Source organism: Numida meleagris, chromosome 23, assembly GCF_002078875.1.
Source record: "Numida meleagris isolate 19003 breed g44 Domestic line chromosome 23, NumMel1.0, whole genome shotgun sequence".
Classification (NCBI taxonomy): Eukaryota; Metazoa; Chordata; class Aves; order Galliformes; family Numididae; genus Numida; species Numida meleagris.
In genome coordinates this window covers 3,457,702-3,484,907 of record NC_034431.1, presented here as the reverse complement: position 1 = coordinate 3,484,907, position 27,206 = coordinate 3,457,702, and the positions used below count along the sequence as shown (strand labels likewise).

Here is a 27,206-nt window from a genome sequence, read left to right as displayed (position 1 = left end):
ACAACTTTTATTTACCCTTCTTTTCGCCCCCACCCCGTCGTGTGTGCTCCTAAACCATTTTTCCACCTTTTGCTTTTAGGAAGGGAGAGATTACATCAAGCCTGTAGCGTTTGTGGAAGGTGACTGCTGCTGCGCAGCACAATTCATTCCTCGGTGACTGACAATGCATCATTCGGCCGGGACGAAATTACACTTGTGTTGGCTTTTTTCCCCTCTTGTTTGTTATTTGGGTGCAGGAGATCCATCACTCTCCTTAAACCCTCCTTCCACTTCTCCATCTCCAACCCTCTCCCACCGACATTCAGCCAGCACCCGCCTTTCGCTCGCTTTGTGCACCACGGATCACGAGACGAGCGCTTCTCACGGGGAATCCAGATCTACAGTCTGCAAATTCAACAGTGCCGTGCACCAGAAAAGCCAACGCCGCGGGCCGTGCCCTGGAGCGAGCCCCAGCACGCTGCCCTGCTTTCAGGTCCAGCTGAAGGCTTTGCGTGCTCCAGAACGGGAACCCACACTGCCCTAACGAGCATCGCTTCCCTTTATACCTGCAAAAACACGAGAGGTGTGTCCATTAGCCCAGCTCCAGGAGACGAATTGCCACTCAGCGTATGGGGTGAGATGCTCACTCCCTGCCCCGGCGCTTGCTGTTCACACGAAGGACCCGAGCCCTGTGCTGCGACGGGGCCGAGGGTGCTGAGCAGCCGCACGTCCCGCGGGCTTTGTCTCGGCTGCGATATATGATGCAGATGGATGGCTGTGACTAATGCTCTTGACAAGGCATAAAGGAGGGACAATATGGAAACGTGAAAGAGAAAGTAGAGTTGGACTCCGAGCACCGTGTGGAGAAAAGAGAGGCCGGCCATCGAGAACAACTCTACTGGCATCTTCCACTTAATCTAATGACAGTCTCACTCATAAGAGCATTATCACGGCGCCCGGTGGGGCCAGCTCGAGCAGCATGCTTTCCTTTCAGCTCCAAATGACAGTGTGAGGGCATTACCAATAAAGGAGAAAATTATAAAGTTCTAATCGTTAAATGCCGGCTCCAAAGCAAGCGAGTCCGTGGCACTGCACAGAAGACAAAGAGCAAAAGGCGCGTTCTAAAAATGCCTGTTGGTGGGTTAGGAGGCGATGGAGCCGCCAAGAACCTCGGTCCCTGCAATTCAGAGGTGTCCAGCATTGCTCCCACACACCAATTCTCATTCTGCACGCATAGATCTGCAGGAAAGCAAAATACTGGGCTCACCTGACTGCTTCATTTGGTTTGAGAAGAACCACCTGAAACAAAAATACCACATGAATGAGTGAAACTATCCACTTAAAAGAGAGACCTGCCTTTTTTTTTTATTGCCCTAACAAGTGAGGGAAAAGCAGGAATAGTCATAAAAATATTCTCTCCGACCTAACCGTGTTTTTTCCACTTCACCAAAACCACACCAAATGAACGCTTCCCCATCCCCAGCTGTCTCAGCCCCTTTGTGCAGATGCTCCAAGGCCCGGATGCGGAGCTGGAGCTGCCTGCAGCACTGCAAGGTCAGGTCCACGCGTTTACAAATGGCTGAAATGGGATTTAAGAAGTTGCCGCGTCTGCACCACGCATCCAGCTCTGCTGAGGCTGAGCCGGACCCTCACCTCAGAGGGAGATAACTGAGATAACTGAGCCCTGCCTGAAGGGGAACGCTCAGCGCTAAGCAGAGCCCGGCTGCGCTGCACCCGCACCGGCTCCGTCCAAATCTGTGCTGACCACAGAGAGGACAACCAGACACAACTTCAGCATTTTTCCAAGGAAAATCGAACCTAGAGGTCTCAGACCACTGCACAGCTATTAAATAAATCTTCAGTCCCACAGGGCAGGGTATTTGCCAGGTGCCGGTACAGACAGAACACTGCAAAGAAGTAAGGCAAGGTGGAAGACAGAAAAATATGCTGAAACCACCGCAGTTGCAGTCGCAGGTATTTTACATCCTCTCCCAGCTCTGAGTCCTATGGTTTTTAGAAGAATTTCTAGCGCTGAGGTTCACTAAGTGAGGCCACATTTTTGTTTTGGTTGCAATTTGAAAGCCACTATTTTTATCCACAAGTCCCCCAAAGCATCTGTTTCTCTCCAGCTATTTAAGACTGCCTTTTGTAAGACCTAGTTCGAGGTATATCATTATTTTTAAACGTTCCTCCTTGCCGTAGCACTTCCATTTCATCATCATTACGTGTGTCATTAGCTGCGTGTTTGAACTGTGTAATTTGAAGACAAGGGGATAAAAGCCTCATAGGGGGGTCTCTCAGAGGTTACCTCTCCTTGAGCAAATATTTTGGGATAATACCTGCTATCTGGTATGAACCAGCGCATCTCCACAGTGCAGCCTTTCTACAGATCACTCTTTAAAGTCACCCAGAGACAGAAACTGTTTGGAAGCATCCAGAGAACAGGCAGAATCCCCAGTAGAGAAGGAAAGCACCCCACTTGTTCCTAGCTTGTAGTCAAGTCACGGCCATCTAGAAAAATCTGCGCTGACATTGTTCATCTCTCACTGAAAACGCTGCATTCACAGTAAGTTCTGTTCCTCCCAAAGAGTAAAAGATGGATACATATCAAATTGTTCCATGGATGGACAGCAGCACAGAGGATAATTTGTCTTAGAGTTACACGGAGTCACAAGCACAGCAGATCTAACAGAGAAATAGTTTTGGAGCCCTTTTTATTGCCCCATCACCAATGTCCCCAAGTGACAGACAAGTAAGTAAGACCTACTCCAACCTCATGCTGTGGAAGGCAAACACACCCCCACATCACTCAACAGGCAAAGTACATCACCACCTCCCAGAGACCACAAGCCCCTGGCAGTGGGATTCTACCACAACACTGAGGATGCATTGAGAGACCCAAAAGTCCCAACCTCTGTGTCTAATCTGAGAGACAGAAGCATGCAGGACTGATGTCTAAAACTTCATGCAGATCATAAGGGAACAGCAAAACAGTGTTGGATGCAAGGGACCTTTTCCAAGATCCAATCTCTACTATGGAAACCCAGTTCACAGCTGCTTATTCAAAAAGCAGCCGCTGCGATGGTCCGACTCCAGTGTCCCAGGCTGTATGACGCACCCAAGGACGTGCAATTTTGTTTTCATTATCCAGCTGCCAATGGAAAGCTTCCTGAAAGAGCGTGGATGAGCATCAACCTACGGCCAACCCTTCGGAAAGCCACCAGCACTAAGCAGACCCCAGCTAACAGCAGGAGGCATGCAGAGTGCCGACATCACAGCAGGCACGTGCAGCTCACCCAGGATGCCCAGCCCTACCTGGAGCTGCCACTGCCTGCCACGTGCCCCCAGGGAGAACGTTTGCACACACCTACACATTCCTTGTGCATTATTCCATGGGAAGTTCACTCCTTCGGCCACAGATTTGCTGAGCTCCAAGCGAAGCAGTCCTCCAGGAGTGAGCGCAAAGACAAACAGCTTGACTGGCATCTCGCTGGATTTGAAAGTGGGATAGAAACCACGTGGGACAGACGTTTCATTAAATGCTGGTGTTTATGAGACCTCAAAATTTCAAACAAGAAACATTACACCCCAAAACTGAGCAACTGATCGTATACGTTATTCTAGACACACAAACCTATGGAAGACTCCAGTCTTCCTTCCCTCCTGGCACAAAGCTGGGAGGTGCCCATATTGGGTACCAGGGAGTCAAACCTTCATCCCACTCAGGGCTGCTCTTTGCTAAGTCCTCCAAAGAAGTAGACCTCAATAATCTGATCTGCTGCATTTAACACTTACTAAAATACAGCCATGGAGGCATGCAGAATCGTTTCTTCTTGGTCATACTTTCAGAGTTATTCATGGACATTCATTTCCTGCACCTCCAACTGAAACCAGAGGATCCAACTGACCTCTACCTTCATTTCCCAGTACTGTTAAGCTCAGCCATTCTGAACGGGGCTGCTCTTACTGTCATCATGCTGACTAACAAGCATTAATCATTGTGCTCCTCAAACTTGTCGGAGCTTCTGTGCCTTTATTTTCAAATTGTAAACTCTTTCTCTCTTATAGCCGCATAGGTTAGAACACTATCTTAACTTGAAAGTTAACGTGTTGAGAAAATAACCCGAGTCACGCATCAGGAGCTTTCAGTACTGCACATTCACTATTAAAATCGTGAGAGCAGAGCGCAGTGTTTTACAAGCAGGGAGCGGAGGCACAGCACGAAGGAACGGTTTTCAGAAGTTGTCACAGAGGAAGTGCACAACAGAGCCTGGAATTTATCTCACGTCTCTTGGTTCCAGTCCAAAATGCTTAAACCACAAGATCATCCTTCGGGCCTAGGCCACCAGAAAAAAAAAAAATCTTTAACTCTCACACTGAGCCTGTTTCTGCCTCAGCTGTGCCAGGACAGTTGGTTGGGATCTGAAAATGGCCCAAGAGATTTTTCCAGATGCGGTATCTCCCTGTTTGTAGTGTCCCCCCGGCACTCCTTCCCTCTGCCACTGCAGAGAGGCAACAACGGAGCCATCAGAACTCCGTTCTTCATATTTCATATTCTTCATGAAAATGCTGCAAAGTAGCAAGTAGAATTTCAAAATAACTTGAAAAAGGATTATTTAACTGCAAGCCTGCAAGTTCTTGGAGAGGGTTGTAGGGGGAAAGAAAGGAGGACTTCTGCTGTCCAAAACATTGCTTCTTAGTAGGATGTGCTGCCACTCTATTTCCCTCCAACACAGAAGCAGGCAGAAAATGAAGTGAAACGTGTTGATGGTCATAGCAAGAGTGATGGCTGGGGAGGGAGGGAAGGAAGGAAGGAGGGGTAAAAAACATGTGTCTGCATGCTCGATAGCAACGCAAGGAGGGTTGGAGCGAAGCAGATGTGTATCTGCAAGCTGCCAGTCCTATTCAGGAGAGGAGGAAAGAACCCCCACGGCCACTTGTCCACCTCCTCTGTGGCCTGAGCCTAGAGAAGGGACAGATGAAACCAATGAGGTCACAGCCTAGCTCACATCGTATTGCCACTTGGTTGGGGAAAAAAAGAAAAGACTTTGCATCTTTCACTTTCAAATGACTCAAAATTGTTCCAGCGCTTCGGCTTTTTGGCCGCACATCCCCTTAGAACGGAGCGCAGCAAGCATTTTATCTCTTCTCCATTTTGTAAATCTAGGTCACCTCAAGCTGTGGCTGTGCTGCTAGTCAGACCTCCACGACTCGCGACACCGCCCAGCTCTGGCTTGAAATCAGCACCAACTCTGGCAATACTGAAAGGCAGGCAGCCTCTCATTAGCAAACGGAGGGGCACAGCTGTCTGTGCTTCTAATAGCCTGGGCCCTGCTGAGGTACTGAAGGAGGGGATCACCCATCTTCAGCAATGGGTCACTAAAGGAGAAAAGCCCCTGGTCCACAAGCAAATGCGAAGAAAATTCACCTCGACAGCTGCAGGACACAGCCGAGAGGAGAACGCACCGCTGTGAGCAGCATGCATTCCAGCAGGAGTACAGAACTTGCCTTTGGTTAGAGGAAACAGGGATGGAGCAGACCAAGAAAGCGCTGCACGTGTTGCTGTCAAACCTTCTGGAGATGCCTCTCCCTGAGCCACTTACATATCTAGGACTAGAGCAATTGAAGCCAAAATGTGTAGTCCAAAACTAGCCCTTGCAGTTCAAGTAATGCCATATCTCCCTTTTCCTTGCTTTTGTGTAATTGCTCCTTAAAAAGCCCTGAAGATGAACGTGTAGAAGATGGTTTCATTTGTCACGGCAACGTTTATTGCTGCAGACCAGAGAGAGAAGTGCTTGAGACCTGCTTTAGATTAGGAAGAGACAGGAGAAATAAAAAGAGCATCTGACACCAAAATAAAACTATTTTGGTCACTGCCATCTCCCTTTTTCTAAATGAAGCAATTGTGGGCTACGTTTGTTTTGCATTCATAATTAGCAGACAGAACAGATGGCAAAGGCGTCACTTAAAGCCACACGTCCGACAAAATAACCCAGGCTGCCAGTGCCATTTTTCACTAGGAACAAGGAATACTTTCCCCTCTTCTTCCCATTGAAACGTATCCCAAAGAAATGAGGCCAGCAAACGTTTGCATCAAGTAGGGGATTCACCGCAGAAAGGAACCCATTGTGTTTTGGAGTGTGTTGATTACTGGCTGAGCGCGGAAGAAAAGGGCAATAGCAAATGGATTGCGAAGAGTACAAAAAATAGGAATGGAAACTAGCAATACATTGCCAGCAATATAACGAGGGGCTCAAATGAACATATACTCACTCCTCCCTTTAGTCTTGTGGTTCAGGCATAGACTGGAACTCAGGACATCTGTGCCTCATTTAAAAGACAGCTGAATGGGAGAATCTCTATCAGTGAAGGCATCTGTTGTCCCACACCCATACCTGATCCCTTCTGTATTAAATGCTCTTATCCTCTCAATACCTATCTCAGCTTAAGGGTAGTGGAAAACCCACTGACAAACAGGAGAAGCAAGGCTTAATGCATTACCCATGGCGTACGCACAGCTCCCAGCCTCAGCCAGGAGAGCCCATTTCACTAGAAAGCTGGAGCACGGCCAAGCAGCGTGAAATGCATGTGTGGCACTCCCATCCTATTTCCTCTGCCACAAGCACAGACAAGGAATGAGGTATTCTCAAACCACGCACTACTTGCTGAAAGCATTTAAACACTGGTTTTTGGTCCACCGGAGAGTGCAGTGCTGTGCTTGGCTTGTGACACCCAGAACATCGGTGTGAGAACATCTCAGAGGAACAGCATCTCTGGGGAATCTCTCCTCACAGCTCATCTTGTGTGACAAAGACCCTTTGTTAAGCTCTTAACCTCCTACAAAGCTCCAGCAATTTAATCACGGTGAGTATCCTCGGTTGTCGGAAAGAGAAAGAGACTGATACAGTTTCATTCCTTTTAGAGCCTTCTGAAGTCCTCCAGCAGCCCTGCTGATGGGCTACAAGAGGATTGTGACACGCCGTTCCCTAAGCACTATGGATAAGCTGTTCCCAGCATGCGTAAGTGAGCAGTAGCAGAACACAGCTCGATGGGCAATATAATAATAATCACAAGCTTTGATTCTCATATTGCAGATGTGCTGGTAACTGCGAGGCTCCTCAGCTATCGCAGCCACAGCCCTCCTTGCACAGACGCTGCAAATGTGCTAATAATTGCATGCCTCAACAGCCACTGCCGAACTCTCCTCTCTCTGATGTTGTAAATGTGCTAATAATAATAATGAGCCTCAGTAGTACTACAGCCTGCTCAGCTGATGCCCTGCGAAAGAACGATGCCTAGAGAAAAAATCTCTAGGAAAGCACGCATCTCTAGATATGGGGAAAAAGGACTGAGAATGAGGGTAGACCTAGGGAAAAAGCAGGCATTTTTAGGAAAGAGCGCAGACATAGAGAAAGAGGGGAGATCCGTAACAAAAAAGCTAAGTCACTAAGAAAGAGTGGAGACCAAGGACAAGGACACAGCTCAGCAGGATCCAAATCACAGTACCAGAAAGGCTGGACAACACCACTAAGATCCCCAAGCCCAACCCACCCTACCATGTCCACTGAGCACGTCCTTTGAACACCTCCAGGGACAGTGACCCCACCTCCTCCCTGGGCAGCCTGTGCATTACTACTCTTTCTGAGAAGGAATTCTTCCTCATATCCAACCTGAAGGACACTGTCACCACTCCTCCCTGCGGCCAACAACCCTCCCGAAAAAGGCAAACCTCCCATGGGACGCGCAGCCCGACCAAGTCCCACCTATCTGCCAGGCAGCTCCACTGGGACCATGCAGCCCCTTCTCCCTTCACCTTCTGATTCTGCCCCTTATCTCCCTTCCTTCCCTTCGCCCTAAAAATAGCCCATTATTCACACAATCCATGAACAGAGCCATCCCACTGAAGTCAAGGGTAGCTACAGGACTTCTGAAAAATCAGTACACTTCTAATTGAGGCGCCAATGAATTCAGCAGATTAACGGGCGTCAAAAGATTCATCCACAGGGCTTCATAAAAGCAAAGAGCATTTGGGCCCAGGATTCAACAGCAGCAGAACAAAGCTTGTACACTTATTATATAAGCATGCACACAGGTTATCCATCAGTTCACAAGCCACACTGTCATGCCATCTACACCCGTATGTGTTATCCACTATGCTACATGGCAGGCGCGTGTGCATTCAATATTTCATCTCCGATAGAACTTCTAGACATCAATTAGATGTGCTCCATCTCTTAGAATATACGTAAGCAGAGAAGCAGAGAGGGGAGAATCTCAGTGCAAAGAGGAGAATTTCAGATCTCCACAGGCAAAGCCCTTTACTAATGGGTCAAGTCATCTTTATGTGCAGCGTCCATCTAAGTCTTAAGCACCTGTTGTTGCATGGTGTCCTACCACTTCTTCATGGTGGGAACATTACCTGGTATGCTTAATTGCATACCTCTCAATTGCACAGCATTAATTTTTGCCAATTGGCAAGATTCTCCGAAGTGCCATAAAGCGTGCAACCACCTCATTCCTCCTGTCCAATCATAACTTCAAGAGAGCAAGGTAACCACTCCCATCACCAACGCATTTTTTATCATTGCTCAATGCCATTTGCTTTCTTTTCCTTCATTTATTCAATTAAACCTACCGATACCCAAGGCTCTGTATTAATGTTATGTATTTATGGCACTTTGAATAATTCCTGCAGAACTACTTAAGTTTCCTCTGTGGTACAGGTCTGGTAGTTTCCCAGGTGTGCTTTTTGTACAACTTCCTTCTCAGCAAGGCTGAGATACCTCATGAAGGCCTCAGCATTTCTCAGAGCCTCTTGAAACTCAAGCTATTTCATTGATGTTTGCACTTCTGAGCATGCCAGAAAGCCTCAGAACTGTGTATGACCAATAATTTGACAACAAGACCGTGATACTGCTTGGGGCTTGCCAAATATAGATGAAGAAGTGCCCTGGCCTCAGCATGAAGACATACTTTCTGGTACCAACTTTAAGGTTCCTTTGGCTTTCTGTCTTCCCGTTGCAATAAATTATTGCCCAAATTTCTCAGGAGGGCAGAACTCAAATCCATTTAGAAGCACCCATGCAGTAGTAAATAAAATAATAATTATTAGGTTACTTAGATAAAGGCTTTCCATCTTAGGGCAGAGGCAAGTATTAGTTAATTAATCATCAAGTTGGCATTACCTTATCTTTTGGCACCTACAATAAAATGCAAATCTAAAATGTGCAGTAGGGGGGAACAAAGAAATAGGAAGCCAACAATAGTTTTGGAAATGGATGACAAAATCCAAATGTTCTGCCTCACTGCTGCTAAATTAAGCACAGTGTTATCAGTGCAAAGATTAAAAAAAACCCACTCCTTAGTTGCACAGGATATGACAGCAACAGTAAAGACAAGCGAATTTACTCACCCTGAGAATGAATAGAAATAAAAAAGGATCTGCTCAGGTCTTGACTTCCCCAAATGCAGTCCTATGGAATAGAAGACAAAAGGAGAACATTAGTTTGCTGCATTCAGCAAGCAAAGAAGTGATCCCGCACACCTTCCCTTCCCAGACAACCACACTTGCCCCTGCTCTGCCTTCACTCTTCTTCCCCTGGAGGGCACAGCACAGGGGATTATGGCCAACCTGCCCCTTTTTATCTCCTGCTAAGTGGAAAGGGCTCTAGCAAGATCCCGGCTTTAGCTGAATATTGTTCTGGGAATTATTTTGGTGCAAAAAGGATGAGAAAATATTTTTTCTCACCTACCATCAGAGGCTCTCAGCTGCTGAACAAAGATGAAAGAACTTCACATGGAATTGACTTTTCTCCAATTGATTTTGTTTAGCTTCCTTTGCAGTAAAACTCACGTTTTCAGAGTCAGGCCCATTCCAGAAACACAGGCACAATGTTCAATGCATGCATCTGTTTGAGTATTATGGGATGCACAGCTCTCCCATGACTGCTCTACCACTGACTCGCTCTCGGTAACATCACTTACTCAACCCATGTATCTCGCCATGTGTTTCTCAGATAAACCTGACGATATCATCCCCTCAGAAGAAAAAAACGGTGAGAACAATTAGTGCTTTGTAAAACACTGCTACAAAGATAACTATTCCATCTGGCAGTCTTATCCCAAATCCAGATGAGAACGAGCAAAGGAAATGATGATACACATTTCATTCAAAACTACAAATAATAAACATTCCGTTCAGATTCAAGTCAAAGGTTTTGCAACCACCTGTTGGTGTTTATTTGATCAAAGTAACTGTACTCCTTCCTGCCCAGGCACAGGCAGATCTCTGCCTGCTAACAGAGCCAGCAGGATGGATGTGCTCTTTGCTCCTCCTGAAAGCCATTTTAATAGCAAATGAACTGTGAATATGGGACGGGTAGAAAGACAGCCTTAAAGTATCCTTGCCCCTGCCTTTCATTTGGGAGATCTTAAACTACAATGAACTCCCCCAGGAATCCCATTAGCATCCACGATTCTCTAGAATCCATAAGCCCAGCTCTGCCAGAGGGCACGAAGGCAACTGATGCAGGGCAGCTCCAGTACCTGAGGAAATAGTGGTACTCTGCAAACCAGGTTCAATAAGCAAAGGATAATATATCTCTTAGAATTAATAATTCCGATCATCAGGGCGACTGAGGCATAGCATAGAACCCACTGCTTCTCAGAGACCCTACAGCCCATCCACGTGAAAACCTGTTATTTTGGTAGATCCACATACCACTCTTAATATACTTCACCCTTCTGTATCCCTTTTGCTACCAGCATGATCTCAACTCCAGTAATTAGGCACGTTGTGATCTAACGCACCGCTCCCCCCCAGTACTCAGCCTTAGCTGCAAGATTAGCTCAGAGGCTGTGTTACTTTACCCCAAATTCTCCAGCCACAGCGACTCACAAAGCCACAGCAAGGAGAAGGATGCACAAAGAAAGGCTGGATGCAGCTTTAGGTGTTTGGTTGTTGGTTGGTTGTTTTTTTTTTTCCATTGAATCCTGCATTCATTAATTTCATTTCAAGAATGAAGTCAGATTTTTTTTTTTTTTTTTTATGGGGCTGGTTATTTGACAAGTGAAGCATTAGATTTGTGAGTTGTTCTGCAAGCCAAAACATGCTCCCTCTCATTCATAACACTGAGCTGCTCTGCGTTAAACAGCCGATTATCATGAATGAAGTGGGTGTAACTTCCTTGAAATCCTCCAAAGACCTGTCAAAGCAGAGCTACTGCAGCTCAGTTTTCTCCTTGAAGCGTACAGATCATTGGTTTAATTGTTCCACACTGATCTTGAAACATGCTTTCCTGGTTCAAAGCGTTAGGCAGTATCACTTTTTGAAGAGGAAAGGGGAAGGGTGGAGAACGGTGCCTCGGGATAAGAGAGGAAAGCGGGTCTACGTCTCAAATTTAGGTTTTCACTTGGAATCTAAGGTGAGCTTCATCCATTTAAAAGCGCGTCAGGCAAAACCTTACAAATCAAAGCGCTGGCCTGTTTTGCATGGATAATCAAGAGCCCCTGGCTCTTTTTGTAAGAGGAAACGTTTAACCCCAGAGAGAAGAGGACTGATCTGATGGTTAAAGTGCTGGCCAGTCTCCATCCCACGTCCAACCTTTTGGTGCTGGCCCAGTGTCACCTTGTTACAAAGGAACACGCCGACATTTGCGAACTTGACTGGCCCATGTGCCAGGGTGTACAACGGGAAAGATTGCACATATACAAATAAATAAATATATTACCATCTTCCTCTACTGACTTATTTAACATAAAGATCTTCCCAAGGATAGCCACGGTCCTTAATGAAAAGAGCTGTAGCATCTCGGCCGCTCATTGTATCACTCTTTAGGACACCACCAGGCAGCTCTTGGCCAGTAAGAGCGGTCACACCACTGACTTTGGTGGATGGACTCCATATCTGACCTCTCACCTCACATTTCCAAAGCCTGGCAAGCTAGAGATGACCACACAAAACTCAGTAAAGAAAAACAAAATCATGAGTAGCACCACACTTGTAAAGGTCAGTCACAGGAAATAACGGGAAAGTGGCACCAGTGAAAACGTACGTTTTTCAGATTGCAGCTCTGATTCTCTGCTAATTTAATTATCTCGCCCACAACCACAACCAATCCTGACGGCAGTTTCACAACCACCGTTTTTACACAGCTCTTAACAAGGGTAACACTAACAAAGGCTGGTGCTTTGGGGAGAAAAAACATTACTGTTTTTTTGAATTGAATTGGCCAGCACGTTGGAGATCTCAGTAATATGCTTCCAGCAGCCCCATAGACAGCACCACCTCCCACCCACCCCTGGTTCCTCCATCCCCTGCCCTCACTGGAGGACATCCTCCTGGGACCATTCACCTCTACCTGAAGCCCCCTCTCCCCAAACCACCCGTGCCCATGGTGAGGCAGGTCCTCTCCCAGCTCCATCCTGTAAGAACCCAAATCCCTTCCTCGCTTATCAGCAAAACGCAATCACATCGCCACGTCCCGAGGTTTCTATTCTGGTCCCGTTACAGCAAGCGAGAATTCTGACACTGGTTTAAGCAGCAGTGAAAGCTGGCTGATGTACAAGCAGGTCTGACAGGTTGCATTTTCGTGCCCATTACTATGATGGGCATGAGGGCTCGTTCCCATTTTCTTCAGCTGGCATTCGGTCCTGGACTTAAACTGCATCTGTGGTTGCATTGCTGTGAAATGTATCACTGCTTATGACTCACGTTGCAAAGGACGTATTTGTAAACTGACCCACCATTGACAAAATCCTCTCTTTCTTCATTTGTAGGAGGCGAGATGAGGCATAGGTTCCTCGTCTGATTCATTTCCTGAGGAAATTTTTACTCCCTGCATCTTTTCCAGTGCTCATTCAGTCAGAGACTAGCGAAGTGATTAATACAAAATCTATGCCTGACACAGACTGGAAGAAAGATGCAAATTCCTTTAAAACCAGCGCTTAATTAATTGCTTAGAAAAACAACCCATTGCCAAAAAACGTGTGGGGTTATTTTTGGGCTTTTTTCTTTTTTTTTTTTTTTCCCCAGTTGAGAAAGCCTTTTCAGTTGAAAAGCTAATTACAAGCAACGGCACACAGCAAAATGCATGAAGGACAAATCCAGCACCTTTTGAAATCAGCCCCTCGGAAGGAAGAATTAGCAACCTGGACAGAGCTGCAGGCAACTCCAGCCTTCCTGCATCTGCTGCTCGATCACACTCACTCACAGCCAGCTCTGGTCCTTCCTCACCACACTGCAGAAATCCTAGGAGAGATGCGTATCTAACACCTCAGACAAACACAGACAATGAGCAGAAAATTAAAACTGCCAGGAATAAAAGATAACACAAAGAGAGCCCTGAGGAAACTGCAGTAAGTTTCTTGACCATTTTTATCTACCTGATTATTCATATCAAGACAGTACTAACCAAGTCCAGATCGGGATGGGGATGTAAGCAGTCCCTGGGGCTGCAAGGCTGCTCAGAACTTGGCACTCGAGATCAGGCTCATTTCTCCATGTCTGAGGGTGGTAAACGTTACCCTGCAGAATTAGGGGAAAGAATGAGCGCGTCCCTTCCCTTCATTTCTTCTCCCTCTCTCCCTCTTTCTCTCCACATTCTTCTCCTCTTGTCTTTCTCCCTGCGAGCACTGAATGATGGGATTTTTGACATCAGAGGAAAGCCATCCCTTCTCCACTCCCCCAGCTCCTCTCTGCTTCCTCCTTATGCACGTCCGTCCGCCCGCATGCTATATCCCTGCTCAAAGAACAGGATCACCTGATCCGACCGCTGCTCCATCTCACTAAGCATCCTAAATCCTGCCCACAGCGACCAGACTGACTGGTTCATTCACCCCGGCAGCCTGCGACCAGCAAGCCTTTAAAGCACATTTTGTAACTGCTACATAGCTGGCACCAACTATAGCAAAGTCATTGTTTGGTCAAGGTAAAGTGACCTCTACTTAGTGAGCTCAGCTGCCCACAGGGAATAACTGGATTTGAGATAAGTGAAAATTTGCTGGGAAAGTTTCACTTTGGCCGGGCTGATGCTTACTACAATAAGCTAAATGTTTGGTCAGTTCGTGCCCTTTCTCCCGCAGTTTCTTCAGCCCTTTGATTTATTATCTGTGACTAGACAGCAAATGACCCCGTCCAATTTCAGCGAGCCTGCAGTAAGCCAAACACAGAAGGGAGATTTGTTTCACCGGGCGTATTTTCTGATCCCAAATAAATACCCTGTTGATTACCCTAAGCTGCCAGGCACCTGCCATAAGTTGTTTATTCGTGTATTAAAGAAGAGCATTAACCCAATCTGGCCATTCCCTCCCACGTCCCCTGCCACGACCGCCGGCAGCGGTGCAGCAGCGCACGCTGACTCCAGCTGTGCAGCGGGGCTGGGGAGCCCAGCACCACCCCAGGAACCGCGTCCGCAGTGACTCAGGCGTGACTCAGTCATGGCGCTGCTTCGGCTTCCTCCTTACTCCGGGGGGTGGAGGTAGGAATTTCCTGCTGGCCCCGTCCTTGTAAATCACCACGTCCTGTTGCAGTGGTGCTGCCGGGAGGGTCAGCGAGTGGGAGAGCTGGAGCTGCCTCGTCACCTGCACGGGAGGAGGAGGGATGGGGCACGCTGCCTGCTTGGGCGCACGCTGAGATGATGCGCAGGGACAGCACAGCAGGTCCCTGGGTCCTCCCGCCCCACATCCAACCTGTAGCATAGCCCTGACCCCTTCACAACGAGACTGAAACAGCACGCTACGCATCCAGCAGCACAAGAACCCAATCGTCCTCCTACAAAATCATGAATCCCTCTGATACAACCCAGCTAATTTCTCGTTAGGGTCCCTTCCAAGCTGTTCTACAATTCTGTGAAGACAGCATCATAAATGAGAAGAGCATCCAGTCCTAAATGTCTGCATGGCATGCCCTGTACCTGTGAATTTGAAGATGAAAAAGAAGACATTTGGTGGAGGCTCTGGGACAATTCCACCAACTCAATAGTGCCCTGTGAACATCTTCCCCGTTGTCCTACAGAAAAGCTGGATTTAATGACAGTCGTGGCTAGAGCGATTTCCCTACTGCAAAAGAACCCCAAAATGTGGGCAAGTTGTGCCACAATAACCTGGAGAAAACCCAATGTATAACTGTGAGAAAATGGGTGACGTGCAACGAGGGAGGAAAACCCATTAGCTTTGTGAAGGCCAACTTCCAGAACAGATCCAACCTGTTTGCTGGTGAAAATCCATCTTTGGAGGAAGAAACTGAGGGAATGAAAGGAGAAGAAGGATGCTGGCAGAGATACTGAGCAGAACTCCTGGTCATAGTCCAGGGATGGTGAGAAAAGACCACATTTAGCTTGCATCAGATACACACAGCACATACAAGCTAAGTATGCCACGGGAGCCCTTCCTTCAAACTGCATGCACAGAACTAGACTGACAGACAGCGCTCACCTGATGCACAGACATGTTGGATGGTGCTTAATTACCTCACTTAGAGTAACTGGTACCACACAAAGAATACAATACATAACATTAATAACGCCAACCTGTAAGGGAGCAATGAAAAACACTTTCTGACTTTCTGGGGCCAGACCAGGGCTACCACAACAGGATTACAGCCCTTCAGCTATCCTGGAATAGCTATATGACTTGCCACCAAGTGTGGACATGGTGGGATTTTTCAGCTTCTCTCTATATTTTTAATTGTATACCTTTACATCAGTTTAATTTCATCTCTTCTGGGGTTAACATTGCTTTAGCTATAGCAGGGGAAAATATAAGAGTGTTCATCCAATGGAGGAACAAAGACATATGCTTTCAGGGAAATCATGGCTTGAGAGTAGGGCTATTAAGTACATTTTATATTTCTGACATCGAAGGCGGAGTTTGGGCATAGTCAGAAGGTAACAGAATAAACTTGAATAAATTTTGACACGTTCCTTAAAAACTATGGGTTTTGAGAGATCTAATGGTTCCATTCTGACCTTCCCATCCTATTAGGAAGATGACGGATCTTGGAGCGTCTTTCGGAGTATATCATACCTGGGTATCTAAAAAAAAATTTCTCAAGGGCTCTTCTGCCTACAGATAGAAATATAGCCAGATACAGCGACAAGGAAACTGAACCTAAGTAGATTATGACCAAAAATAAGACACTCATTTTTAACAGCCAAAAGCAATTAACCCCTGGAAGTGCTTCGGAAGGATGGTGGGTGGTTTTCCATCACTCAATGTTTTTAAATCAAGGATAGATGTTTTTTTATCTGGACAGATGCAGCTCAGACAGGGAAGTCTTACGGCCAGCCCTACGCAGAAGGTCAGAGCAGACTCTGACGAGGATCCTGGCTGCCTCCATAACCTGCCCAGCCGTTCACCTACTGACTCCCCAGCGCTGTTCCTGCAGCACATAGCCTTGTTGTTCAGTCAGTCTGTTTCCCCACGGATGACCAGACCTGACCCTGCTGAGATTACAAAAAGCCAAAGGGTTCAGAAGTGAGGAAAACAGGAAATCCAAACAGTGAAAATCTCAGCAATAACGTTTCCTAGCAAAGACCTTCAGATCTCACTCTCAGCCAACAGCTGTCTTCATGACATCCAAGAAGGACGTTTACTGTGGGGAAGACTATCTTTCTGCCATTTGTTTGTACCCTGTTTATTTTTCTACACTATAACATTTTCCTCATCAAAATCTTGGTCATAAATGAGGGTGCTAATCCACCCTATCCACACTATATATGCTGTAAATCCATGGGCCCACAGGATGCAATTCATCCTATGTAAAACCAAACCATTACCTGCGACCACCTCAACTCCCCTTTGGGCTACAATATCAGATGGAATGATGCAGAGCCTTTGTATTTGTGGAGAGCTGCAAGGGGACATAATGTTACTTAATTTATTGTGCCACCAGGTCTAAGACTGCAAAGCAACTCAAAACATCATCCCATTATCCCATCGGGAAGCAAAAGCAAAAACTGAAGAGTGAAGAAAGTTTAATTGGAAGGAAAATATCGTGCTTATTTGCTTTACTGTTTTTGCATTTTAAGCCTTCTCCAGATTTCCTGACCTAGCACAGCAGACATCCAAATTGCAAGTATGGCTGCGACATTCACTTGAGCTCTGCAGGCTGAATCTGGAGGTGCTGTAAATTGGTGTAGCACCTACGCCACTGGGTCATAAGTCAAGACCCTGTCCCAGGTCTTTGCAGTGAGTGTTAAGAGAATTGAAGGTGGATGAAGCGATATCTTCTGTTTTAAGGTCTGGAAGTTGCCTTTCACTCAAATTTTAAATTTCATCCACTTTTTAGGTGAAATTTGACTTTTCTCTCCGGCAGCACAGGCAGGGCACGTGTGTGCCATTACACTGCCATCTAGTGATGCGAGATTGCAAGGCAAAAGAGCTGGCAAAAGATGGCTGACCAACAGCAAGTACCAGTGCCCAACTTGTGAAGGAAGGGCCACAATTAAGTTAAATTAAATTCAACTAGAAGAATTACAAAAGGCACAACTGGTGGTGGCCCTCAAACACGTACAAGAGAGATAGACATTATGGTGCAGAGGACAACAAAATGCATGCAAGACAAGGGGTTGCAAAGAGGCTCATCCATTATCCAGCTGCTATCCATTGCAGGGCAATTCCAGAAAAGACAACTACAAGTCTCAAAATCCAGCTTCTCAGCTGGGCTTGCTCTGCCAAGCTCATGTTCTGCCAAGCTTATGTTCAAGCAAAGACTCCACAGAAGTTTCTCACAAGAGCAACCCTCTTTCATACTCTTAAATCTCTTTGGTCAGCTTTCTTCCAGCTTTACTAGATACATTTCTCAGTATAACACCCTCCTGACCTTCACTCAGTTGTATCAAGGCATCTGGGCCAAATTTATTCTCTCTGTAATCCATTTCAGTGGTTTCCACCATGGACCATTTTGACAGTCTCTATCCACAGCCATTACTATGGTCAATCAGCATCCAAAAAGGATTTACTAAGCAGCACGTTGCACTGTTTATAGAGATCCTCCTTATAATCCCCCTGCTCAAGGACTGGACAGCAAAGTTAAGGCTTAACACAAGAACCTGATGTGAACTGACCTTTATGAGTCAAAATACCAATCCCGACGTTTTACTCATCTTGAGGATATTTGTCCTCAGTGGTATGTGTGTCAGAGGGCGTGAAAGTGAGAGTGTCTTGAGGTTAACAATTGTTCGTGCTCACAGTGGATGAATCATATGATAACACCACAGCAACATCCTGTATAATTGTTGGGAGCCTCTATTTCTGGCAGCGTGTCCCTAGGCTGTCTCATGAGTAAATGTTATTTGTGCTTTACTATATAAAACCAAAAGCAAACAAAATTATACAACGGGACACTGTTCTGCAGGCACTTGCCAAAATCACAAGTGCCTAATTGAGCCTTCAGTTACCCGCTTCAATGATAAATTGTGTGATGAAGTTAATAAGGCTGAGATGGATATCGCTGTTTTTCATCTGATTAGTGCGTGAGCAACTCTCCACATGTGAGTAACAATATTTGTGTTTCCTTAGCCACAATTGAACTCAGTGGGACTATCACATGCGTAAAGATCTGGGACATTACTTGTGAGGCAGTGGGTGCTGAGGGAACAAGCATTGCATTGCAGGTCAGAAGATTTATGTTTTCCTTCTGGATGACTATAAGCAAGACACTCCCCCCTTTTCTCTCTCCCTTTTGTCTATTCAGATCTACAGTCCACAGATTCTGCTGCTCTTTGAGCTATGGGGCTGCACCAAGAGCATAACCAGCTCACTTCCCCAACTTAAACACACATATATACCAGTGGAAAGCAAAATACAACACAGCAGGCAGTGCCAGAGCATCACAACAAGTCACGGATTTAATGCAAACTCCTTGGGATGCAGTAAAAGGACCAGCAACTTGGCACAAAATGCACCGTTATGGCTTGGATCCCCAATTCTGGAGTTCCAAACATGCACTGCCATGCCATAACCAGTGTGGCTGCCCGTGGCCATGGCACCAAGGTGCAGAGATAACACACTTGGCTCCTTTGGGATGCATATGGGGCTGCTGTCATGCCTCCCTCCCTCTGTTGGGAGAAGCTGCGGATGCTCCCGCAGTACGCACGCTTAGGGCAGAGGCCAGTTCTTGTTAGCACTTGCAAGGTGATGGCAGGATTTTGGCCACTGCCTTGTGATTCCAGTTCCAAAGCACATGCAAAACAACATGCAGGCAAACACAGTGAACATCTAACCCCTCATCACAGACACTTCAGGTGGAATGCCCTGGGAAAAGTCGGGCAAATGGCAGAGTCACCTTTCTGCATGGAACAGAACCAGGAAAAACCCTTCAATGCTATAAAACTATACCATTCTAAACCTTCAGAGCAAACTTTTAATTCTCATCAAAGTTTTGGTTTTGACACTGACTAGCTTTACTATCACATTTTCAGATCTTAAAGAAAATCAAATATCAACACAGAACTTTTTCAGTCCTTCCACACCAAACACAGCTTATACCCTAAAAATAGAAAATATTACAAGAAGTGGTAAACTCTGTTCAAATGTGTGTTGTCTTTTTTACTGAGGGAAGAGAGGTAGAGGAAAATCTTCCTCCAGAGAATTTCAAAGTACGGGTCTGTTTCTCAAAACAGCTAAATTGAAATGCTTTACAGGGACTGCCTTCTGTTTAGCTCTGATAATAACATACTTCTCAACGCCACCCAAGTTCACTCAAAGATCGCCACTATTATTTTTCCATTTTCATTGGAAACGCTTGCTCGCAGTGTTTTACCCACCACTTGCCATAGAAATGGACGGGATACTCACATTCATAGGATTTTTAGAACCATCTAGGGGGTCAGCCACACACCTTCCATAAAAATAAAAGCACGCTCGCCTGCTTTAAATTCTCATGAGGTTAATTTTAAGAAAGTCTTTAATTTCATACTAAAGTAGAAGTGGGACAACATTAGAGTGTGGGACCTGAAACCCTTCCCACCGCGGTGGGAGCAGATGAGCATTTCCACATGTGCAGCACCGAAAGGCGCTGCTCTGCATTCTGAAAAGATTCTGAATTATTCAGTTCTGTGACAAAAATAAATCCACCGAAATCAAACAAACAAGCAAACGAGCAGATCGGCAGCAGAAAGCGGAACCGCTTCATGAGGTCGTGTTTACTATTTTGGCTTCCAACCTTGGGGCTGTTGGCTCACGTTTCACTACGTCCACATCTCTGATCCTGCACTGGCCCCAACCCCGGCCTAACCCCGGCCACGGCTCTGTCTCCCCAGGCTTCAACAAACCAGTCGCTCTCTGCTACAAAATAAGAAAAAAAAAATCCCATCAAATTAAAAAATATATATCTTCATGGCTGCCTCCTCATTTCCTGGCTGCAGCCGGGACCGGAAATAGCTCAATTTCCTGAGAAGGCCGCTCCCGGGGGAGCCTGGGCCTGCCTGCAGCCGGCAGCGAGGGCCGGGAGGCTCCGCTCAAGTTTGAGCTGGAAAAGCAGTGCTCCTGTTTAGCAAGGGGCACCCAGGAACACAATGCGACAGGGGAGGGACGGGTGTAAGCAACAAAATAGGATAGGAATAAAGAATACATGTTTGCGGCCAGGGGAAGTGTTCCCAACCAGCCATAGTGTGTATTCAGTGATGAATTCTATGACTTCACAACCCCAAAGCCCCCCAGATTTTAAAACAGAATGTCCTTAGGCTGTACTCTGCACACAGGCTATCTGTTTGGTCCTGATTATCCCGAATGGCAATTCTTTTCCTGCAAAGAAATGCAATTTATTAAGACGACGTGAAGGTTTGGTTTCAGCAGAGTGGGGAGAGATTTAATAGTCTGGAGGGACGGGGGAAAGATGGATGAACACAGACTATTTCTGAGAAACACTGCAAATAGGTGGAGCAATTCACAATCCAATAAGCCCTATGGGGAAAACCTTATCTTTCCTTCCCGCTCTGGAAATCCATTCTTCTGTGTGTTTTCATGGCCAGACAAATCTCTAGTTATCCAAAGAGATGAAAAGTCCAAAGGAGCCTGGATCCCTTTCAAGTAGTCACATTAGATTGTCCTTGCAATAGAGAAGCTAACTTGTAGGTCAGAGTTTTTAACCACATTGTCTTTGTAGTGCCTATAGGAAAAGAGCACTCATGGCTACAGAGAGACAGCTTGGGTCACATTCATCTTTCAACTGTGACCATCTAAAAGCTGGATTTCAATTCTCATCTAATTGTTTGGGTGCTTTCTATCACAAATGAAGAAATACAACCAACTCTAAAGAAGAGGGAAACGACCGACACTATCTGCTGCCTCTCAATGGTAGCAGCTTGGCCTCGACACCTGCATTTTAGATGACTGAACTTAGTCAAGAGAAATCTCATTCATACAGTTTAAGGAAAAATCATAAAACACCATGATATCCAGGCCTAGCTCCCACTGAAATTAAATAATAACCTCAAAAAGTGGTCATCAGCGACCTAAAGTCACACAGCGAATGTGCAGCTATGAACCATGGAGTCCTGAGAGCTGGTGTACAAGTAAGCAGGCTTGGACCTGACCTCTGCAACATCCTACAAAGAGGATGTTGGTGGATAAACTTGTGCTGAGTTTAATCGTTGAAAATATCACCTCAACCTGACCAATAAATAACCCAATCTATCTACTGAGCCTTCACAATTTTTACCCACAAAACATCTTTGCTTTGGTAATTATCAATCACCCTTATGCAGAAAGGTTCCTCCAATTTTTTGAACTGCTTAATCCTTTGAGAGACAGATGAATTTTAATGATTTAGATTATTAACCTAAAGGTTGATCCAGACTGGGAGGAACAGAATAATTTGTTTAATCATTATTATTATTTATAATTATTTAACATAGGGGAGAAAAATATCACCTTAAATGTCACCGTGATGCTTTTTAATTGCCTCAGATGAAATTCAAAATAATCACTGCTCTGTAAGTGGATACAGATCTAATTTTACATACCTTAAGATGCTGGATATTTATCTGAAAGATGCAAAGAATGTATATTCATTACTGCATAGGCAGATACAAAGACAGAGAAAACTGGCCAACCATTTATTGAAAATGAATTATTTTCCCAATTCATAGCTGCACTATGATTTGACTTGAGGCAGAATAACAAGCTGAGCTAGGTGTTTTTTCTTCATTCCAGGACTCTAGCATGCATCCTCTATGAAGAGGTATGTTTTACGGATGCTTAAGAACATAATTTTGTGAGGCTGTAATTTGTAATACGTATTTTGTGGAGAAGTGTAGAGTTACCTTGCATTTAAAATGGTCACAATGAGGGATGCCCAGGAGATGGGGAATTTCTGTAGATGACAAATACTGGTACCTGGGCCCATATGGGGACTATGAGTACACAGGAAATACACGAGACTCGACAGTTTCAAAGGGATTTTTTGTGGGGTTTTTTGGAGTTCATGTAGCGACTTGAGGGAGGTGAGCATGCACGCAAAAAGTGGTTCTTGAGATGGACATCTCTGTGCAGGGCCAGCATGCCAAGGGAATAAAAAGCATAAAACTGGGATATGGGCAAGGCAGGATAGGACTCTCTGGGAAGGTTCTGCTCCCATGCTTGTATTCATGCGCCGCAACCTAGGATGATGCACCCAGTATGATTAACTATCCAATCCAAGTGAAGTGGAAATCATTTTCATTTCCACATGGGAAATACATTGCTGTAAAAAAAAGCACTGGAAAACAAACACAAAGAAGCAATAGTCTTTCCACGTTTTAAGATAATAGCAAGCGTAGAGCATAAAGACAGTCATGCCAGTAATTCTGACTCCAATACTGAGCTGGTGCTTTGAGAGAGAATACAGTTCACTTCGCATCTGGTCTGGACACAGAACCATGAAACTGAACCAATTCAGAAACCTCCAGCTTGCTGAGATAGCAACACCAACACCAGTTTGTGTTGAGTTAGAAAAGACTGGTCACTGTCAGATGGGGATGCCACCTGCCACCACACTGGCTGCGTGGAGGCACTCAGCCACAGCACCTGAAGGAACAGCTTTCCTTCTCATGGGAACCTTCAACAGTAAACAGCAGCTCGACAAAGAAACAAAACCAGAAAGAAAGAGCCATCGGGCTCCCCTGCAAATCAGCAAAGGAGCCAGCAGCCCAGTGTAGGGTGGGAGGGTGACAGACCTCATCACAGATAAGCTGCTGGTGTTGCAGGAGCTCCCGTAGGCGCCCTGCATTTTGCTCTACCTTATTCACGCTTTATTTTGCAAAGCCCTTTGTTTTCCGAGCAGAGCCAGATCAAGGCCTCCCCGTTTCCCACCACATACATGTCTCTGTGCCCCTGCTGCTGCTCTCAGAGCTGGGGCACAGGCACTCCAAGTGCCTCGTCTTGGGGAAGCATTTGCATTTTCATTGGCACAGGTACAGCATTCAGAATTCTTTCAGGCCAGGCCAATTAAAACAAGCCGAAAACTGCTGAGTGCAGCAGTTTTAGCAAGGATCTGCTTACATTCCCCCTCTGAAAAAAGCAGGGGGCCCACTTTCTGTAACTCTCTCCCTCTCTGCACAGTGTGGGTTTTGCTTTTTTTCCCTTTTCTTCTTCCCCTTTTCTTTTTAAGGTGGAATGACTTGTGCCCTGTACACGGAGGCTCTAAGAGATGGGTGGCAGAACTCGGGAATGCAGCTTCATTTTAAAGCAGGGCCTGCTCTCTAATACCAAATTGAAGCATGGGAAAAAAACAACAACAACAACAACAAAACTGCTAACCGTCTCCACATTAACACACTTTACCTCCCTCACAAACCTTGCATGGCATCTTCTTAAAAAGGAACAGAGCCACATAATTAGCAATCAGTTGAAGCCTAAGGCTTTTCTACCACTACAGAGACTATTCAGTGCTTACTGGCCCTACTAGCACACTCTTATTACCCCAGGTTTCTTTTTGGACAGCCTCTTTCAAACATCAAACTGTGCTGTAAATGCATGCTGACAGGTTAAAAGACACCGTTTTCACTCCCTTGAAGAAAAAACCTATCCCTATGTTACGAGTGCTGCTTTCGTCCATATTGAAAATCGCCAAGTGCTCGAACAAGACATGGGATTTTAGGAACTCAGGGTTGCAGGGAAGGACAGAAGGACATGTGCTCAAAGAGTCGTGTTTCTGCTCACACCCCCTTATCCTTGGAGTCTAGCAAAAAGCTTCCCATGGCAGTGGCTGTGCTCATGATGATGGCCACCGTTCCAAACACCTGCGTGCCAGGCACCGGTGTATAAGGCGACGATCCTGGAGAAAACACCTACAGATGCCCTTGCATCTGCCTGGGAAAAAGCAGGCTAATCCAGCAGGACAAACCACAGTACGGGGATTTGCATTTGTTTTCATCTCCCAGAATGAGGCAGTGTCACTCTTAGACAGGCTGAATTCTTTTGAAATCCATAATATGAGTAGAACTGGGATCCACTCAGAGCTGATTTGGGTTTCAAACAACCACAGAACATGTAGGATTCACACACGGTGATCTCACCTTGATAAGCACTGGGTTTATAGAGAACCTACACAATGCAGTTCATTCCAACGCCTGCACATCCAGGAGTTGCTACAGTAGAGCTGGAAATGAAATCACAAAGCAACACTGCCACATAATCTGCTCACCTAATCATCACAGCATTGCTAACACACTAATAAGAGAAGCCTGTAAGAAACAAAACAGGTGACAGTTGGAGTAAGCAGTGTAAAATTTGAGACAACAGAAATACCAGATTTCTTAGGTCATCCCTGAGAGCAACAATTCTCTTCAGTTCTTCTCTCTCTGCTTTCAGAGCCCTGTTCTAGGAACGAGCTGGCCCAAGGGACCAGGAAACTAGGACATCGTGACTATTCTGGATCAAAATCCTTTTCTTTTTCAAAGGCTGCCAGGATGCCCTCTGCAGCGACCTCCAGCAGCTCAACTTGTAACCTGCTACACAGGTGACTCCAGAGGCCATTTATTGATTTAATTAGGACAGACAAAGAAAAGACCTAATCAGTCCTTGAAGTACACGGAACATGCGATGAGCATGCTGTGATCCCAGCTCTGCCTGCTTAGGGAATGTGAGATTAGTGATCTTTAAAAGCATGAGCAGATCCACAACTTTCATAATAACAGCTACAGCATCTGACACTCACGTGGCAACTTTTATGTTGAAGTGTCCTGAAATACTTGAAAAGACAAGCAGCTCCACACCTCCCTTCCTGCCCTGCTTTGCAGCTCCACCTGCACAATGGCATCTCTCCTCAGATATCCTAGGCCTGAAACAGTGCCCTGCCCTCTCATCCAAAACCAGCAACATTTTTTATCTCACAGAAATCATTCCTACTTTCTTTACTTCACCAGTGAACCTTAATTAGTCCCTACCTTGATAGCCTTCCTTCAGAAAAGAAAACCCAACAACAAACAATGATGAGCAAATATACATTACAGTATCCTCCATTTAGAGACCTCCTCTTGAGACATAAACACAGACTGAACAGGTGATCTTCAAGGGAAATCCAGATACCACAGAAAGCAACATACACAAAATCACTGTAGTTAAGCTGTTTGGGTGGGTCAAGACTTCCACCCACCTGGGACATTTGGTTTTCCAGTGACATTCTCTAAGGGCATCACCCATTCTCCCATGTTGGGATTCTCCCAGTAGTGCCCTACCAGGCGTCCTTTCTTCCTGGCCCACAGGGAATTAAAAAAAAAAAAAAAAGAGAATCAGGAAACACTCACTTGGTCATGTCCTGAGCAATTCCCAAGATGCGAATGAGCCCAGACTTCCTGCTGTCCCCTCAAATATGTTATTTTCCACTCCCACCTTTTTTCCTCCTACTTATCTCCCTCCCCCCTTGCCTTCTGAGGCTGACTGAGTCAACTAGTGCAGATTAGATGCCAAGCAATGCAGGCTCTGTACAAAGATTCAACTCCCACAGACAGGCTGGAGAGATAAAAGCAGTCTAGTCAAACACTGTCCAGAGACAGCATGGGGAGAGCTGGGCTCCCAGTGACTCTCACTGGGTGATGTTCTGAACTGGTGACAGTCCAGTGACTGAACTGCAAGGACCAGAGGTGTACACACTTCCTTCTGGCGCCTAAGTTTAAACAGAAATGAAACAGGTCACATTTTCCACAACGACTGCTCTTTGGGGATCAGCTCAACTGATGGAAACCATGATTCAGAGCTCATTGCTCAGAGGTGCAATGAGATGGCTCTCCTCCTTGCACTGCTTTACTGGGACACGAAGACACGTCCCAAAACCAAAACCTCCAAAACCTGCTGTAACAGCTCGTGCTGCAGGTAGGCAGACTTGCCCATCTGCAGTTGTGCCATTCAGCCTTCCTTTGCAATGCTCCCCTGCCATTTTGAGCAGCATCATTTTCCCCTTGAATGATGCACAGAACATCACAGCATTCATCGTGGTAAACAGCTCAGTGGCAAAGTGCCTGTTCCATCTGTGGACCTCCAAATGACCCTGAATGCAGAGGTACAGAAAAGCTTTCCATGCTCATCCAGCCCATCTCTGGTTACACGATAAGAAACGAGGCTGACACAGCAATATAAACGTTACTACTTGCTAAGACTGACCGTGGGTCAGGCCACAGGATCCAGGGGATACCCGGTAACAGAAGCTGTCATATTTATCGCTGGCGTCTTCAGAGCCAGCTTTAGTTGCTGGAGACAGAGCACACAAAAGGACTATTCAGTGCAATGCACGGTCTGAAATGAAACAGATGCGCTGTGGAAGTTTGCAAACTCCCCAGCACAGAAGGTTGGCAGATCTCCGCTCCGTAACCAGGGCCCATCTTGTTGGCAGAGCCCTCCCGCACCCTGGTGCCAGTGGCACTGCTCCTGCTGTGCAGACGAAGGACGGTCTGGAGGACAAAGCACTCAGCTTGGCAGTTAAAGGCAGGGAGAACTAAACCAAGACAGAGAGCCCACTCGAGCTTTTAAGCCCTCCCACCGATTTTGGATGGTAAGGTAAGATTTTCTGTTGTTTGGGGTTTTTTTTTTTCCTCATTTCTGGCAAATTACTGAGCAGAACGGGAAAGCACATTGCTGCAAAAGCTAGCATCTGACTTCCTTCTGGTTTTATTCCGTGTAAAAAAGCCAAGGTCAAGGTGCAAAGAATGTATGTAGAGGTCAGATTTCAGAGAACAGCATGGCACAAAGCAATTTTGATGATCTAGTAAAAGGTAATACAGTAAAATAGGTAAAAGACCGAGGACGAATTG

At 45.9% G+C, this 27,206-nt stretch overlaps 1 protein-coding gene across 33 annotated transcripts in view; it reads right to left on the bottom strand.

Moving 5' to 3' along the window:
• Positions 1 to 27,206, bottom strand: part of LOC110387542 — a 143,065-nt gene that overhangs the window by 30,447 nt on the left and 85,412 nt on the right. For 29 of the 33 annotated variants that reach the window (XR_002432570.1, XR_002432577.1, XR_002432579.1 and 26 more), the window contains one exon: positions 9,392 to 9,452. The exons of 1 other annotated variant lie outside the window; for it this stretch is intronic. Coding sequence is in view for 1 of the 32 variants with exons in the window: in XM_021375743.1 (XP_021231418.1) it covers positions 520 to 545; positions 1,247 to 1,278; positions 9,392 to 9,452 (119 nt within the window). In the remaining 31 variants the exon portion in view is untranslated. Of the gene's footprint in view, positions 1 to 6; positions 546 to 1,246; positions 1,279 to 9,391; positions 9,453 to 27,206 lie in introns of those variants that run through there. 3 more of the 33 variants (XR_002432589.1, XM_021375743.1, XR_002432564.1) reach the window with 2 other exon arrangements.